This window comes from Oryza glaberrima, chromosome 8, assembly GCF_000147395.1.
Source record: "Oryza glaberrima chromosome 8, OglaRS2, whole genome shotgun sequence".
Taxonomy (NCBI): Eukaryota; Viridiplantae; Streptophyta; class Magnoliopsida; order Poales; family Poaceae; genus Oryza; species Oryza glaberrima.
In genome coordinates this window covers 5257608-5277302 of record NC_068333.1, presented here as the reverse complement: position 1 = coordinate 5277302, position 19695 = coordinate 5257608, and the positions used below count along the sequence as shown (strand labels likewise).

General features: G+C 40.0%; 1 protein-coding gene and 1 long non-coding RNA gene across 4 annotated transcripts; one reads left to right on the top strand and one right to left on the bottom strand.

Moving 5' to 3' along the window:
• The first annotated feature begins 307 nt into the window (after positions 1-307).
• Positions 308-8873, top strand: LOC127782071 (uncharacterized). The gene is made up of 4 exons (XM_052309137.1): positions 308-1321; positions 5044-5136; positions 8452-8757; positions 8841-8873. Exons 1-4 carry the CDS (start codon positions 689-691, stop codon positions 8871-8873), a joined length of 1065 nt encoding a protein of 354 aa, XP_052165097.1. The 5' UTR covers positions 308-688.
• Positions 8874-8965: 92 nt separating this feature from the next.
• On the bottom strand, positions 8966-18758 carry LOC127781798 (uncharacterized). Of its 3 annotated transcripts, none has more exons than XR_008019065.1 (3): positions 18555-18758; positions 18093-18318; positions 8966-9233 (listed from the first exon to the last, which is right to left on the bottom strand). It is a non-coding gene; the product is annotated as an uncharacterized LOC127781798 (long non-coding RNA). The 3 variants fall into 3 exon arrangements; XR_008019064.1 differs by lacking the exon at positions 8966-9233 and adding an exon at positions 9241-9595; XR_008019063.1 differs by lacking the exon at positions 8966-9233 and adding an exon at positions 13275-13800.
• Positions 18759-19695: the final 937 nt, after the last annotated feature.

The window sequence follows — 19695 nt, the reverse complement described above, 5'->3', positions numbered from 1 at the left end:
TGCAATTAATTAACGAGGCGCTAAATTAATGCCAATGCGGATCTCATTGAATGTGGAGTATCCTCTCCGATGGCTAGGCTGAGGATACTGCGCGGTTAACATCGATACTTATATACTCCACTATAGTATGATAGTTATTGCATTATGGTGGCTAAACTACGTACCAGTACCACCCACATTATTACTACTACTACTCACTGCTAGCAAAAACTGTGCTCGAGCCATTAATTTCTAAGTTTTACTATATTAATTAGTACCAGAAAACAGTTATATCTCTTTAATTCTACTTCAGATAATAAAATTACTGGTTGGCAATACAAACAAATGCAGTCCTAGTAGGATTAATTGAAAAAAAAATGTTGTACCTAAAAAAAGGATGTTGTAGAACTTGAAGAAGGGAAGCTGGGGAAAGATATCATGAGGAGGCTAACGAGCAAAGTGTGTATTTGGCGTCGGAGAGGAGTATTTTACAACTACTACTGTCTTTTATATCAAAGTCATAAAGCACAGGGACTTTGTCGTAATTTGGAAAGTTGATGGGGTGTGGCCAAGCAAAGTGCTACCTGCCCACGCGGCACACCCACACCCACATCTCTCGCTTTCTCACTGTATAAAACCCCATTCGCACCAAAAGAGAAGAAAAAAAAGGAAAAAGAGAAAAAAAGACAAGAAGAGCGTAAACCCTAGCATGCTGGCTAGCATGGCGGCGGCGGCGGCGGATGCGGGGGCTTTCCTTGTGCGGCCATCAGATCATCCCGATCTCGTTTCGGCCGGCGCCGACGGCCTCGACCAAGGCTTACCCGCATCCTCCGCCGCAGCAGCTGCAGCGTCCGATCTGGATCCAAGTCGCAGCTTGAATGAAGCAATTGAGCTTCTGCTGGAAGCGAAGAGGCCTCTGATTTGGGCAGGCAGCAAGGGGGCAGCTCACCCAGATGCGGGCGTGATGGCGGAGGTGCTGAATCTGCTGGTTGAATCCAATAATTTGCCCTTTGTCCTGACGCCTATGGCGGAGGGTTTCTTGCCTGATGGGCACCGGCTCTGTGTGGCCTCTGGTAAGCGAGAGTATGCTATCAAGCAATGCGATGTAGCTCTAGTTGTTTGTGCAGAAGACAATTGGCTACTTCATGGAAACCTTCTGAAGTTGTGGTCAGATGTGAAGTTCATTATTGTGAGTGCTCAGGAGGCAGAGATTGGGCTACTGAAACCAAATATAGGGGTTCTCGGTGATGCTAAGGCTGTTCTGGAGAGCATCAACGCTCAGCTGATCAGCAAGGGCAGTCAGTTCTTACCAAAAATCACTCAACATGGATATTCTTCTGAGGTGAAACGACGGTCTATATTCATTTCCCACTTTATCTGGTCAAATAAATGGGTTTCATAACCCATCGATTCGTTTTTTTTTTATGTTTCTTAAACTTAATTTGTTAGCAGCACTCATATATGCTTGTTATTGTTGATTAGCCCATATAAAATTTATATATCATACTGCAAAGCACTGACTAGAAATGCGTATTTTGGAACAAAGCATAGTATTTATTATAATAATTGGTGATAGATGGATTAATATTGAGCCTCACCGGCATAGGGCACTGGGCACATGATGACTTGGAGATCATCACTTATTCCATATATTGAGTCAGGAGGGCTGTGCAGTGTCTTGTCTAAGGTTGATGCTTGCCTGATTCTCGATGATCTAACGTCGCGTTTTAAATGGATTACTGGATGTATTATAGATAATTGCTTATTGTAGGGATGAACTAAAAGTTATATATATTATAGAGCTTGCAAGAGTAAATTGGACCCACAATAACTTGCAAATTGGTGATCCCAATAAACCAACTTGCTTAGATTGTGCAAATCAGGACGAAAACAGTCTATAACAAAATGATATAATGTGGTGCTGACATGGATATGCCACGTTGGCTCTAGCATAGTTTGGTCACGGTTGGCACATATTCATGGTTGCAGGATGTTGCCCTCTTCGTCTAGATCAATCTGGTGCTAGAAGACATATATAGGTAAGCTAGGTGTGATAGGTACATAAAATAACATCTACATATGCACGTTTTATGTACACAATATAGAAAATCAAAAATCAAATCGTGATTAAATTGTGCTAGCATGAAAGACGATGGGCATCTCTGGCAGCACCACATCATATCATCTGGTATTGATTGCATCGACGGTCTAAGCAAGTTGTTGTACCGGAGAAAGCTATTTAATTTCAAGTTATTATTGTATTTGTACCTATTTGTGTCTACCACTATAAATTTCAAAGTGTAATTTACTTAGCAAATAAATACTCCGTAGCTTAGAATAAGTTCTGTAAATAATAATAATATAGAATGTATTTGGATAACTAAATCGTATTTTAGCATCAATACATATCCCATAATATAAAAAGAACGCATGCAAATGTAAATCCTAGGAGTAAGATTATTGTTCCTCATGGTAGCAGCAGCAACGAAAGATCTAAAATATCGATTAGGTTATAATCTCTCATACCATGCATGTAAAATATATTGACAATAAATTGTTATGGATGATCAATCACCATAAAGGTACTGTGTGGTGGTGAAATATATATACTCCCTCCGGTTCTATTATTCTTAATATTTTGGACAAGGTTGAGGTCAATTTTTTTTAACTTTGACTAACAGTAATTTTAAAAATATTTAGTTTAAAAGCAATAGACCAACGTATATAGATTTGTCTTACAAAATACAATATCAAAAGTAAAAATGTATTTATCTATTGTATATACTATAATATAAAATAATAATAATGATATAACTTGGAGACCGTATCATTGTATAAAACATTAAGAATTATGAAACCGGAGATAGTAGCTTTACATAAGAGAGTTTAAATCTGTTTCACATTAAAATTACACACGTGGGTGTGCTTTTAATAGGAATTTAGTGTAGTGAGGAATTTATTGTTGATCTTCATTGTCTTTTTATGTGTTCTGTATATATAATCGGGAAAATTATTATGGTGGATGAACCATTATATTGAGCCTCGTGGGCTCATTTGTGGCCGGGGGGGAGAAAAAGGCAATATGTCACTCTATTAGTTGGGTTTTGATAAAATGTCATCCATTGAGATGTAAAGGATAAAATGCTACTCAATAAGTTAGCTTTAGGATATTTTACCACTTTGAGGTGGTTTAATACCAAAATATCACTGCTATGGAGAGAGAGAGAGAGGGGAAGGGAGGGGAGCCAAACGACCGCTGTGGTTGCCGGCGATGGGCGGCGAGCGCACGGGGGCGGGCAGTGACGAGGGTAGGACAAGCTCATGCACGCGCGTGAATGACTCTTGCGAGCGGCGACGAGGGGAGGAGGACAAGGTCATGCGCGCGTGGGGGTGGGTGGCAATGGGGGAGGAGAACGAAGGCATGCGCTCGTGGGGGCGGTGCCAACGAGCGGCAAGCGGCGAGCGCAGGCCACCATCTTCCCCGCCGTCCGCTGTCATCCCCACCGCCCGCCCCTGCGAGCTCGCCGCCCATCGCCGGTGACCACTCCCTCTCCCTTCATCTCTCTCTCCACCGCCCGTCCCCGCGCGCTCGTCGCCCGTCGCCAGCAACCACGGCCTTTGTCTAGCTCTCCTCTCCCTTCCTCTCTCACCACCACCCACCCCCCACGCGCTCGCTGCCGGCGACCACAGCCGCCGTCCGGCTCCCCTCTCCCTTCCTCTCTCTCTACGGTAGGGGTATTTTGGTCTTAAACCTCCTCTAAGTGGCAAAATATCCTGAAAGTAACCTATCGAGTGTCATTTTAACCTCTGCATTCTAGTGAATAGCATTTTATCAAACCCAACTAATAGAGTGCCATATTGTCCTTTTTCTCGGCCGGGGGTATTGTAATATCAAAACATGACCAATTGCAATATCTCTCTCTAACGATATCCTTAGAGTTGGCTACGGCTCACCAGGTGGTATTGCCCAGATATGTACCATTGCTCATTTTCCTAGAGCTGAGATGATGAAGCCGCCATAATTTATATATACTACAAATAAAAATTACAACTTATAACCATGCATTAAAAAAACATGCATCAAATACTTGTCACGAGATGATCATTTTTATCGTATAATATATCAACACAAAAATTTCTTGATTCATCTATTATACATAAAAAATCATATACCCATAAAATTGACATGTTCTCTATTAGCTTATATGTGACAGTGTGTTGTGGACGAACAGAGACGACGTTACCATGCATGTTTTGTTGAGGAACAATGGACATGTATTGTGGGGAATGGATTTTAATCCCTAGCGGGGATGTGGCCTTGTGTATCCTTTTCTTTCCAAATTCAATAAAAATAATTATAAACAATTATTTTTTTAAAAAATAGCAATGTGAAGTATAGTGACGTCTAACACTCCGCTAAAAATCAATTTTAAATTTGACTTACATATAAAAAAAGGACAAATTCAGGTGTAAATAATAACACTACTATTCATACACAATGTCATTTTTATATCTCAATTAGTGAGTTGAATTTGGAACACAAAATCTTTGTGGATAGTATATACATGCCGCATGAATGTTATCAATTTTTCAAAGAATTTTTCGTAACTATTTGGATGATTTTTGACAAATAAGGGGATATCCCGTTTTGAAACAGTTACATTTCCCAGTGTATGTGTTCTTTATTTTCGGGAACAGATATAATCATATATAATCACTGCTATAGACTTAACACATGAAAAAGAGTGTAATTTAATTTTCGTCCCAACCCACAACAATGGAAGGAGTTTATTACTGTATCAGAAATTGAGTAGGCATGGTCTCAGCCACAGGACAATATGAATAGAACAGATTAGTTGAAAGTGAAACTAATTAATCCCACCAACACCGTACGTACAACATGAATAAAATGATTATATATAGAGCAAGTATTAAAAATAATTGACACGTCACTTTTGTTTACTAAAATAACTACATTCAAGATTATCATATTTTTGTTTAATCTCTTACTTTAATTAATTTGTTTTCATCCATTGAAACATGTAAACTTTTTTGAATGGACAGAATTCGCAAACTATGGCAAAAGAGGATGGTCGTCTTAGCTCTATGGAGGGAACCTCACCAGATGGGGCTCATATCATTGACATGAATCCAAAGGTAAATTATAACATCTCACATGATTATATTTTAATAAAAAATATATGATTCATCTGTTAAAATTTGATGTTTCATGTGCTACAGAGAAATGTTTTAATTGAGAGTCAACTTTTTTTTGTTCACGTCTTAAGTTTTTTTTCCAATTGCACTTAGTAGTATTTGGATGTTTCAATAAATGTATTATATTATTTCACTAAATCATTTGTAAATGTTGCACGTAATGTTCTTCAGATGTTTTAGCGGGTATATGAGATGTTTTAATAGTTACAACTTCATGTTCCATGTATAATATAAAAATGTTTCAATCAGATTTATAAATTCATATATAATATACAAATGTTTTAATCATATTTATAATTATAAAATTATATTTTACTATAAATATAATTATTCCATGTCTTATTGTAAAGCTTTAATAATTGCAATGAGTATAACAGTGCAATCATAAACAAATTAGACAAGTATTTAAATAAGTAACTTAAAACTAAAAAGAAGATAGCAGAGGAGAGAGAAGGGGACCACCCCTTAGTAGCAACATGCAGCACTATGCAGAATGTTCACGGTTCATGTATGCAGTGCACGCGACTTATATGTAGCACGACAGCATTAGAAGGTTGAGAAATCTCCAGCATGTTTTGCTGCCAATAATTAAAGAGCGATTATTTTCAAGCAAAATAATAATCACTAGCTCTAGTTAGTTGTTAGTATAAGGATATGGGTGTTCAAAAAATGCGGTTAGAAATGATTATATGGTAAAACATGTGTTAGTCTTCTATATGGCACTCATCTAAACAAACAAAAAATTCTACTCCTGAAGGTGTTAGACTTCTCCATGGCACTTGTATGAACCTTGGAAGAAGTTTATCCTTCAAGAAACCGTTAACACCTAAATTTAACACCTAAAGCAGAAATAGAAAAATATTGCAGATTTTGGAAAGGACCCAGTCCGCTACCACGAGGCCGGTATGACCGGCAGTATGTGGCTGGTCAGACCGACTGAGTCCGAATCCGAGTCCAATTTTATCGGTTCTCAGGATTCCTTGCTTGGGCTGGTGTTTTCGAGTTCTAATTGGTTTCTACCCTAAGTGGGATGCGTAAAGGATCCTGTAGAAGGCAAAACCAACCCCTTTATAAGGACCATAGCCGGTTCAATTGAGACACACAATCTACAATAACAACATAACTAGCCAATTGAATTGTTTTTTTTTTAATATCACATCTACTTTTGCCTAGCTTTTATCCTAGTTCATTCATCTTTGTTGGTTTGCGTTGTAAGCCATCTGTTTTCGCCACGAGAGTGTGAACTCTCTTTGTAGGATTGTCATGTATACCTTCTGTTTCGCCCATGAGATGAGGTTTATCCCTATTTATCTAAATCGGCTCTGTTAGCCGGTTTTGGTCTTCTAAACCCATCTTGACTGGGGTTTCGTCAAGGTTGAGGTGGCTGATGACTCCATATCATCATAAAGCGTTAGGTGCCGGATCATTGTTGGTGACGCGGCAAAAAATTTGCCAGCAAAACCCTTTCACTCTATCATGTATTAGCTGGAAGCCACAACTCAGCGATTGTGCGTAGGTAAAATATAAAAAAATGAAAAGAAAAAAATTAATAACTTTTTGAAATGGACTTGGATGATGACAATATTCATATAAATTTCGGGCCAAAAATGTTCTCAAATGGATAAACTTTAAACTATAAAGTTGTTGATCTCCTCGAGAACTATAGCGTTCATATAAACTATAGCTAGGGTTTCGGATATTTTTTTTGGAACTTTTTTGCTAAAAATTCTTTTTGCAAGCAGACAACATAACGCGCCCGCTTGCAAAAAACCCTTTGTGCACATGGTTGTGCTGCTTGCACGCAGAAATCCCTATTTTTATAGACACTTGGGGGCGTGCACGCGACCCCGCCTATGAAAATAGGTTTAAGCCGAAAAACTGATTTTGTAGTAGTGACGTACAATTTTTGCTCTTCTAAGTTAATACAACACACAACCTCTATATTAGCTCAGTACGCTAGCCCCAATAATATGAAGTAATTTAATTTAATTTAATTTATTTATCTGCCGAATTTACTCTTTATCTTTCCAGAACCAGCAACTATGTACTGGGGTATAGGTGCCGACAAATTGGTACTTGAACCGGGACCTTTTACCGATTCCCAACAGACACCTATGAGGATTGTTGTACTAGTGTTACATCCGTGTAATTTTAAGAGAGCTCATACAGGTTGTTTTCCTATATATCCTCCTATGTTCCCTCCACGCCCTATCAAGTGAGTCCAAATGGCATATTGGGGCTACATGACATATTAAGGTCTAGGAGTGCTCTAGAGGAAATGTAAATAGAATACTCCCGCCTCTGTCTTAAAATATAAATATTTTTTGATTTCGATAGAGTCTTCTATATACTAGTTTGACCAACAATATCTATAAAGATAAGATGTTTTAAATAAAAAAAAGTTGTCTATTATGATAGTTTGTTTAACGATAGATCTAGTAATATCAATATTTTTAAATTATTGATCTTTTTTATTATCTAGTTATTAATAGTCAAAGTTTAAAAATATTTGACTTAGCATTATTAAAAAATGATAATATTTAGGGACGAAGGGAATAGATTTACTAGTATGTATATATTAGTGCAATTCAATGACGTTCGGTTCATGATTTCAACCCAAACTCAAACGATTGACTTATAGGACTGTTACATATTAGAAGTTCAATATTTACGTATGGCCGGTTTTGTAGTAAGTGAGAGAACGACTAGAATATATAGTATAGGCAGAAAATTAAGGGGAACACACATTGTGGGATGCAGGTCCTCTGCGGTACTGCATGTGCAGTACTGCTCACTGACATGTGCGTACTGCAGAGGATCTCAATTGCACATTGTGCTTCAAGCCCCGTGAGAGTAGTGTGGCTACATTTTTGAACTTACGGAAAACAATATTAGGGTGAGGATAACATGTGAATTACTAGTTAGCTTAGTAGCTAGTTTCTGCACGAAAAAAAATGATGCATGCGCATGACTGTTTGGACACTGAAGGAGATCAAGAAATATAAAGAAAGATATATAGGGGGTGCAAGCATTCCAAGAGTAGCCTACATCGAGTATAAGACTATAAGTGTATAACGTATATTGGGTACGTAAGGCTAAGTTCAAAAAGAGTCTATCTTTAATCAGTATATATTGCCATGCTAAAGATATATATTGATCGTGGGAGGAAACATGAGAAACGCCGTTTTCGTACTGAAAGATTTTTTTTTTCGTTTTTGCACTTTAACTAACAATCGTACATTCGTCCTTACGCAGATTGCTGATAATGGAAGTTCTAAAACAGATGGAAAAGAGCTTGAAAGGTGCTTCGATTTAAACCCTAAAATTGTCTTCTTGTGGTTGGCGATGGCAACCTCATTCAGCCAGCTTCTATCCACCTACGACCACAACAATACGGTCCAGATAATGTCCATGATAACTTTCCTGATCTTCCTTGGTCTCGTATTTCTTGTGAACTGCTTCGTCTCCCCATGGTTGTCCTTCTGGAAATCAGAAATCAAATTTCTTCTGAACTGGCACCATATTATTGTCTGCCTCTCAGTCGCCACTGTAGCATTCATGGTGCGCTTCCTCCACATAACATTGACTGGCAAGCTCATCAACTCCACCATTGCCCTTCTTCTCACTGGAGTCTTTGGTATTAGCTATGTGCTACTAGTAAAATTGAAAATCCTTGAAGGTGACGACAGTATTGACGACGAGACTCTTGACTACTTCTCCAAAATGGCCAACGCTGTCATCAATTTTGCAGTCAGTGTGTGTGCCCTGATGACCACCAAAATCCAGGGCTATTCCATGAGTCCTTGTGGAACGTCTAACATGGCAACAAGCCCAGCTGCCAATTCCAACTCCCTGGAAGTTGTTGGTGTCGAGTTTGATATCCCCTTATTTATCATCATTTATCTTGCACTGTTCCTTTTGCTGATTACCACAACAAGGCAATTTTTCAAGGCCCATGCAAAAAATATTTATAACCTGCTGCTGCTGCTGATGTTCATCTTCGACATCTACATAGTCGCGTGGGAGTTTCTCTACAGCTGCATCCACCATTCATACATCGCGACTACAGTACTGTTAGCAATATTATCTATAATGGTATTCATCATAGTATGGTATGTAAAGAAGAAGATGGATGAGCTTCTGCCGGTTGGAGCTGATCGGATGATATCGAGGTATGTTGATCTGCAGTTAGTCACCTTGGTCGGGATCATCTTGGTAGCTCTCGTCCATGTCCAGTCATCTCAGAGTACGTCGGCCGGTCGCTATGCTCTAATGCTGTTGTATTTCGTGGCATCAAGCACCGCAATACTTCTGGTGGGTCATGAACCGCCGCCGGTTGGGAATCTTTGCAGAGCTATAATCTTCGCGATCGATTCGCTGGTTCGGTTTGTCGCAGCAGCTGCATTTTTTCAGTTAATGGGAGCCTATAAACTTTTCGGTTTTTTCAAGTGGTTGGGTTAATATGGTATTTAGTTTTCAATGATGTATGTACGTACGTGCTTATTTATTTATGGACTGTGTCTAAACCTCAATACAATTAATTAATGGCCGACTGTCCACAGACACGAATTTGAGTTTACATTTTATTTCTTGAGTTGGATTGATGAGTTAACATTTTAGTGACTTATAAAGCGTGCAATTAAGTTGACTCTATCAACAATATATTACTGCTCAGCAATCTTTATATATATCTATAGGGGCAATTATGTTTAGGCCCCTGCTTTGCAATGCAATAGTGATTTTTACCTCTCTGTGTTTAGGGTTTGTTATTTTGTGTGAATCGAAGCGTCCGGCTGCCCCTGGTCTGTGAAGTCTAGGTGACGTTAAACTGTGAAAACAATACATATGCCCTTGCAAATTGTTGACCTTTACCAGGGATAAAAATTAAAGAAAAGGGAGACGGCGTCGCGGTCCCTGAGTGCTCCTCACGCACCGCCAATCGCCGTCGTTGGGGTGCGGTGCCGCCGTCATCAAATTAAACAACAAACTGCCGTTGGATTTCATAGGGCAGGGATGCAAGCGGAGCGGACAGGTGGGATTTTTTACCCGTTTATCGCACTTCTAGTTTATGTTTTTTTCTAAAATTTGTACTTTTATTCAGATAGTGAATAAAAGGGCACTCCAGTGGCTGCCGTATCCGGTCAATAAGAGCAAGTTTAATAGTATAGCCCACTACTAGCTCTAATTTATTTATAGCTAATCTAATAGCCAATTTATACAATAATTGCTTACTATACTATTAGTATATGGTTCCACCTATTCACACATTGTGTCTTGGAGTCCGTGCTGCAGCTGGCTACAGATCTGTAGCCCGCTGCTCTTCTCTCTCATCTTTTATCTCATTAAAATATGTTTGTAGTTGGCTAATAGTCTGCTATTGTACCTACTCTAAGGGGAGAAGAGCTCAGCGGCGATAAAAGGTACGAGATGGAGGCTGCTTGACGCCACCTCGATGTCTAAATCTCGGACTCTAAATAGTCTAACTACGACAAGCGGATCCACCTGAACACCCATGCCTCATCTGAGCCCGTGCCTTGCCGTCAGCGATCTAGCATCGCTGCCGCAAGATCCAGGGTCCATGTGTCGATGCTACTACCGCTAGATCTAGGCCCTCGTGCCACAACCTGGGTATAATTTTCCGATTTGGACGTTTCTATCGGAGGGTGCCGATATATTGAAATTTTCAAAATTTTGAACAAATTTTAGTCAAATTTGAACAAAAATATTGCCAAATTCACAAAAAAGTGAAAAAATTTAAAATTTTTGGCCGAAATAATATCATATTGGGGGGGGTCCGAAATGACCGAAATTTCGAGAATTTCATTTTGGAATTTTGAACCCTGGCCACAACCACTCTGTCGCCTCTCGCGGCTCACCTGCCGAACGCCGCTGCTTGTTCACCGGGCTACAATATTACCACCAGAGATGCGCCTCGTGACCTTGCTTAGCTCACCTACACAATGTTGTTGTCTCTTATAGATGGCCATAAGGCCCAAGGCCCGACGGCCTGGCCCCCGGTATGACCATTTGGCCCGGCCCAATTAAGCATGGAACGGTGTAACATCCCGGCCTAGGGCTTAATAGGATTAATAGAATATTCATATAAACAAGTTGCAACTTCTTTTTCGGAAATCGATCTCGAAAGAATTCTGAGGTTAAGCGTGCTTGGCCTAGAGAGTGCTCACGAGTGAAGACAAAGTGTGCAGAAAAAACTTGTGTTGGTCTGTGAGGGCAGTCTATGACCTATGAAAGCTACCAGATGTAAGCGGGCCCGGCCTGGGAGAGGCGGGACGTTTACAAAATGGTATCAGAGCCGACTCTCGCAGTTTCAATGGTATCATAGCCGACTCTTGTGGTTTCACGGGCGCGTGTGTCGCAGTTGCGCAGGCATGGTGCGCATGGCTGGTGTGGACCCGGAGTGGTCACACAGCATGGCACATGCGCTAGCACTGGACACACGGACGTGGCCAAGACGGGACGTTCCTGGCCTGGGGTTGATCGACGGGGCTGGAGCAATTTCGGGATGGGTGACTGATCAGGAAATTCTTCCCGAGTGCGCACGAGTGAGGACGAAGTGTGCAGAAAAGACTTGTGTTGGTCTGTGAGGGCAGTCTATGACCTATGAAAGCTACCAGATGTAAGCGGGCTCGGCCTGGGAGAGGCGGGACGTTACAAACGGCACGACATGACTGGTGTCGGGCTTGTGCTGGTTCGGCCCGACAGTTGGGCTGTGCCTGGACCGATGCCTAGGTATGGTGGGTCGGCCCGGTACGGCACGGTCAAAAAAAAATAGTTGAGGTACCCAAAATAGACTTAATTTAGTCTTGTAAGGCATTGTCCAAAGAGAAAGAGGGATACAAAATAGACTATTCCAGCCATATAAGACATAGCCCAAAGAGATGAGGGAGGAAAATAGATTTATTCTAGGGAGAAGCACGATGGGTTGTCGTTCCTTCGGGTCAGCCCGGCACAGCCCGAGTCTTATTGGGCTGTGCTTGGGCCGTTGGTGCAGCCCGTGGACGGGCCGGCATGTAGGTTGGGTTGTGCCGGCCCGACTTACCTTGGCCTTGGCCTAGTTGTGCCGGGCCAGGTGGCCCATTTGGGCATCTATACTACATCTTGCTTGCCCGCGTCGTCCATCATCGATGCCAATGACTCGTTGCCTCCCATCGGAGATGCTGAGGACCGTGTGAGTGTGTGTGGGGGCGCATATAGTTGATTGAAAAATAGGTTTGGAGTAGAATAGTCCTTTTACACTTTCTTAGTCAATTTTATCTTTTCTTTCACTCGCTAAATCTAGTCCCACTTAATGAACATCCAAACTAGAGATCGGGTACTGTGGTTCAAAAAATTGAGGGCAAAATACAAAGCCTAAAAAAGAGGGTAAAAATCAAAATTGCAATGTACAATAGCAATAGAAACACAATTGGCCCATATATATACTAGAAAAAATCCGAATTACCCCACATTCGAATAGCTGACATTCTTCACCCTCAATATTTCATATCGGACGCTTACTCAGATCGGTTCTTGTGCTACGTGGCGCAAACTCGACAGTCTAGTCAACATAAAAAACTAAAAAGTGGTGTGTCCCACATGTCAGTTATGACTCTTCTGTCACCATCAGTATCCACTTCTATGCCTGCTGCCTAAAGCTCGCCCACCACCCATCGTGCGCCGCATAAAGTTCATCCACCTTTGAGCCACTACAATCCATTGCCGGTAGCTCGCTCGACCTGATGCGTCAACCTTGGCGAGAGAGCTTACCATCGTCGGATCCCAACTACAGATCCACATCCATGACGCATGCTATGCACTACTACAAATATCCTAATAAGTGCTGATTGGGAACCCCACATAGGGACCGGATTTCCCAACCAGCACCTCACAAGCGGCACCGATGAGGAGGAATCAAATGTGTCGGTTTAGGAATCAGCACCTATGAGGTTGCACGAATAAAAAAAAATCCAGCTCGATGCATCGGTTTGATTTGAGCTATTGTACCAAGCGCATCCACCCGTGTCATCCCAAAAATCAACCACACGTTGCCCCCGAAATAAATCGACAACCAAGAACAATGAACTCCCAACGATCACATCTCCCATAATCAACATCACAGAATCATCATCGTGCAAGAACATCCAAGAACAAAACTCATAGAAAAACATACACATATTAACATACACAGATTATAACACATCCAAGGGAAAAACTCAGAGGAGGACACGGAAGAAGAGAAGGCCAATGCCACCACTGCTCACCGTCATTGTCTCCCCACCCGCCTAATGGATATTATTTTTAGTGCGTCCTTATCCACTTCTGCATGCCTTCCTTCCTCCCCGACGTGACGACAACCTCTTCTTCCCTATGCGGCAGTGGCAGCAGTGTCTGCCTTTTCCGCTCCCAGGCTCGGTGCGGCGGCCAGCACGAGCTCAGGACGGTCAACCAGATGCACGCGCAGGTGACATGTAGACGGATTCTCCATGACGGTGAGTCTAATTGGAGTGACTTCAATTTCTGTGATTTGTGTGGAGGACGTTGTTGGTTGATGAATCAATGGTGAGATGTTGATGAATCATGATGTTGATGCCGAATAATCAATTTCTGTGATGTTGATGAATCATGATGTCGAATAATCAATATCTGTGATGATGAATCATGAAGGTACGGTGTTCTTAGATGTGGATGGGAAGCTGCTTGATGCATCGGCTCGAAATGAACCGATGCATCAAGCCGCCCATTTTTTTGGATTCCTGGAACAACAAAGGTGCCACCTACTGGGTGTCGGTTGGGAAATCTGACACCCATGGAGGTTTCCCAACCGACACCTTTAGTTATTTCAATAATAGTATGACTTTGTGGTTTTAACTATAAGACACCGTATAAAGTGACCTTTATGAAAATACACTTTGTAAATCTGGTTATTTGTTATGGGATGTTGCGCCTATTAATTTGGTGTTTTCGTGTGGACGGGCCTGAGAGGCCCACTTTTTGACATGGCGTGACCAAATTGCCCAAGACAATTTTTACTGGCTCATGTGGAGTTGGTTTGTGTGCACAACATAGGCTGACAAGATCATAGTGATGTATTTTTCTTAAAAAACTCCAAGAGCTTTACTTCCTTTGTAAAAAAAAGTTGATTAATTTCAAAATGTTTAAAAAAGAATTGATATCTATCACCTCGCTCTTAGAGTCTTAGTTTTAATGGTTTCAGCTGTCCCTAGGCTGGTTTCTGTCCCTAGGCTGAATGGGCCTTCCGTCCATTGCTATCATTTAGGCTTCTCCTCCACCTAGACCACCTGGCTTCCTCAGTGGGCCTGTTTAGGGCCCCTTTGATTTGTAGGAAAAATATAGAAATTTTGAAGGATTTCAATCCTATGGAAAAAAAATCCTATGAAGGCTTTTAAAATAAAAGATTGAATCATATCCAATCCTTTAAAATTTTTGGGTATCACACCGGATGTTTGATCGGATGTTGGAAGGGGTTTTCGGACATGAATGAAAAAACTAATTTCATAACTCGTCTGGAAACCGTGAGAAGAATCTTTTAAGCCTAATTAAGTCGTCATTAGCACATGTGGGTTACTATAGCACTTAAGACTAATCATGGGCTAATTAGTCTCAAAAGATCCGTCTCGTGGTTTCCATGCAAACCGTGTAATTTGTTTTTGTTTTTATCTATATTTAATGCTTCATACATATATCAAAGATTCAATGTGACTTTTTTAGAAAAAAATTTGAGAACTAAACCAAGCCGACTCGATAAACAGTTCCTATGGGAACTTACCACTTCCTGTCCCATTGTGATTTTTAAAAAGGGATCTATTTGCCTCTTCTATTTTCATTGGTTTTCGCAACAAATCGACTTACCCCACCACATCAATCCCTTTATACTGTACCCGTCCACTATGTGTCTCGGTTTTTCTATATATAGCGTAATGGTCCTTACTAGTATTGAATAGGTGATGGACCAATATCTACAGCAGCTTGTGACAATAAAAACTTTATATATGCATAATGCATGTGAATCCTTTACTCCATCAAGTTACAATATTTGATATTTTGGGCAAGACTTAGTTAAAATTTTAAAATTCTAGTGTCAATTTTAAATTAGAATAATTTTATAAAATCTAACGAGCTAGCTCATTATATTATGAGTTATGACAGTAATTTTCGAGGAAAATCCTATATATTTGAGAAATTACTGATGATCGAATTTTAAAATTTTGGAATACTTTCTTTTTAGTTTTTTAAACTATCTTCACCCGTTGCAACTGACGGGTATTTTTTTATTGATGATCGAATTTTAAAATTTTGGAATACTTTCTTTTTAGTTTTTTATTGATGACTATTTTGGAATACCCGTTGCAACTGACGGGCATTTTTGTGAGTGTGTGGCTGCGCGCGCGCGCATATATATATATATATATATATATATATATATATATATATATATATATATATATATATATATATATATATATATATATATATATGTATGTGTGTGTGTGTGTGTGTGTCTAGTGCCGCAACAAGTCGTTTGGGCATACTGGCATAGTGTAGAACGTGCACAATTAAACCAGACTACTGCAAGTTTGAAAAAATTACTAGCAAAGTATATTCAATATTATCATCGAGATATTCAATATTCAAAATTACTAGCAAAGATGATAATTTTATTCCTCATCGAGATCTACGGACGAGAGTACAGACGACAAAGATGATAATTTTATTCCTCATCGAGATCTACGAGTTTGCGAGCTAATATATCGCTCCGGACATGCATGTCCTATGGAGATGACCACGCGGTGTTTATAAGTTTATTTTCTTAAAACGAACCGCACAAGATAGCGAAAAATACAAAATAGTCATGAAAGACCATAGACAAGAAAAAAGATAAAAACAACTACACCCCTGCTGCGAGAGCGAAACTGGAGATCTTAATTTGAGACTATGCGCGCCTTAAAAAATGAGAATAACTCCAAAGAGTGCCACTGTCGCCTGTCTGGGAGGGGGTTCTATAAGTTTATGGAAATTTACAAAAATGTACTTCATAAGTTACTTAAAGTTTGATAGTTTAGCTTATAAATTATTTTGTTGTAAATGTTCATCCACCTATTTAGTTTTGGGCAAAACTACCCTATGCCCACCCACACCTAAACAGCGATTTAGAATTAATTTAATTCTATTGATAGTCAATGAAATTTTATTTCTAAATACTAGCAGTAGATAACATGTTTTACATAATACTTATGTCATCCCAAAATACTCCCTCCGTCTCATAATATAAGGGATTTTTACTTTTTGCTTGTACCATTTGACCACTTGTCTTATTCAAAAAATTTGTGTAAATATAAAAAATAAAAAGTTGTGCTTAAAATACTTTGGATAATAAAGTAAGTCACAAATAAAATAGATAATAATTCCAATTTTTTAATAAGATGAATGGTCAAGTAGTGAAAAAAAATCAAAATCCCTTATATTATGGAACGGAGTGAGTATAAGAGAAATATGTCTTATTCAATTAAAACCCTATATATTTTAGAATGGAGGGAGTACTTGGATCGTGATGGGTAATAAAACAAATGTATTTTATGATGTGCTATCGTATAAAATAGAAAAAAAATGGACTAGTTGTATTTCCCGCCGGAAAAAATGGACCAAGACACGATGGTTATCTACCTCCGTACGCCATTACTCAATGCTTAACTTCAAATAGACTGATGCCACACATGGGCCCATGTGACTAACTACAGATGTGACAGGCCTCCCCCGACTTGCATTGGGTCGATGTACCTAGAAGAGCCTGCTGGACCTGGCCGGAGAGTGCGACAATATTATTGTGGGTCCATGGTAGATTATTCTGCGGAATCCTCATCAGCTCTTCCACACACTGACCAATCGTTCACAACCGACGATACTATAGATGACTAGTTTCGTTTCTGCAACCAAACAACATATATCCCTTTCTCCTCACAGCTAGCACCCACCAATCAAGTTCATGTTGGGTCAATAATTCTCGTCTAATTAACTCTGAGAAAATGATTTCTTCATGTGGACGTGGTAGGATATCGAGAAACATATTCGAATATGACTATAGAGAAATTATGCCACATCAACGACGTATAAGCGCGTTTTGCTGGCCGGGTTAATTAGTTTTTCCTGGTGTTCGACGACATCTAGCTAGATGCATGCTAAGTCATGCAAAATATTAAATGATCTCTAAAGTCTCCCAGTAGCATCGACAGTTTATGTAGAGTAGTACAGCTAGGATGCCCGTGAGTGATGCTAAACTACGTACTCTCGGCACCCCTTAGTTATATTCAACTTTTAATTAGTTCTTGTTCTGACGGACTTCGATATATCATCTTGCATGGTTAGAAGCTGAAAACTGGATGCGAGGAGAAGCAGATGATGCCTTTGTGTATTGTGATGTGTTTTATGAGAAACTGTGATTTTCCAGCTGTCGCCAAGATGTATGCAGCCGGCCGGCATGCAAATTAAAGATAACCTCACAGTCGCCGCCGCCCGCCGGCAATGGATCGATGTCGTTGGAGGCTCACGGCCAACTTCATGCGACATCGTCTCCGGTTAGCCATGCGCGCGGCCGGCGGGTAATTAAGCCGAAGGTTCCGGCCGGTAGCCATGAGGGGGTATTAGGACGAAGATTAAAGGGCACCATATATATATATATATATGTATGTAATAGAAATCAAGCTATATATAGCTAGCAAATTAACACTCTTAAATCGATCGATCAACAGAGACTCCTCAACGCTATAGCTTAGCAAGTATAACGAACCTTAATTAGGCAAGCATACAAAAATTAACCTAGCCTGGGTATATCTCAGCAAGACCGATCGAAATTAAACAAGGGCATGCAAAAGACACTATACCTGGTGACGACAGTGAAGAAGCTAGCCAGCTAGCCTTGCTCCGTGACGGCTGTTTAATTTCCGACGACATCGATCGATCGGTAGTGGAGAAGCCAGGCTGCTACGGCTGCTTTCGGCTATAGCTCAGCTCGCAGGAGAAGAGCATGGGCGCGGCCGCCGGGGAGGTGGCTCCGCCGCCGCTGGCTGCTGGACGATCAACGACTCCGGCCTGTTATCTTACTGAAACCTGCGCAGACAGAGAGGAATATATATATCCTGCAGCTAGCCATGTATATACATATATGCATGAATGAATATATCGCTTTTTGTGCGTGCAAACAGATCATCATCCATCTAGGATATATCCTGCAGCCATGCAGTTTGCGATCAATGACGATTCAACGAGTTAGCATGCAACAAGGTATGATGAATGAATCCAATCAATCCATGAAACAGAAACAGAGAGAAACTACTATTAATTACCTCAATCAGCAAATTAACTTCTAGACCATGGCATCGGTTATAATAATTACTTGTTTCTACAATTCTACCTCCCATATATATGTACTAAGCTCGGGCTTCGATCGTTGGAAAGGATAGTCGTCGGAGCCATATGATCTCAAGTAAATCGCGGGTCGCTTCTAACATATATAAACGTACTGCATCTGTCTTCTTCGGAAATGAATTAAACTAATTAGGTGGCAGGGAATCCTGCAAAAAACAAATATATATATTGCAGGCCAGGCCGGCCGGTCTACCAGTTTAATTTACTGTTTTCTTGCCAATATGGACAACCATGCATGACGATCGATTATATTAACTGCCAAGGGTTATTAAAATAAAAGCGAAATCCTATCTTACTATAAAGTTATAATCCACTAAATCCTAAAACTTAACACGCAAAGATGTCACATCGTCAATCTAATCATCCATTAGCAATTATTACATTTAAACATCATGCAAGCATAATATATTTTATATAATTTTATTATTAAATTTTAGAGTTTTAAAATGCAAGAATGTTAAATCATTGTCCCACATAATGCACATAATATTTCAATATATCTCTTCATTACTTTTTTTATAATATCATATAAGCCTATATAGTTCATTCTCACTTAGTTTTATTTGTTTCTTTTCTCATTAAGTCATTTCACATCAATTGTTTTTAGTCTTATATGTTTAATTTATTGTCCAAACTATCTCCCTTCTTTTCTTCTCTCATATAGCCAAATCACCTTACTTTTATATTTGAATCATCATTCTATATACTATTTAAATTTAAATTACCATAAACCACATCAACTTACGTAAGTTTGTCTAGCTATCTTATGTATTATTTTACTTATTGTTATCACACTTATCATGCCTAGAAATTTACGAACCAGAATTTCTAAGCTGAATGTGCATTAAGTCCCTGTCCAGGACCAGCCAGGGTACACAAACGACAATTGTTGACATACAGATCCACGTCTTACAAAAATATAAAAGATTACAAATGCAGCGGAAAAGATAAAACGAGCTAGACTTGAAAGCTTGACTCCTACAACGGGGGACTCTACTCCACAGGCATCCTTGACGGCAGCAACGAAACCAACCTCTCTGAGACAGCTCCAACTAGGAA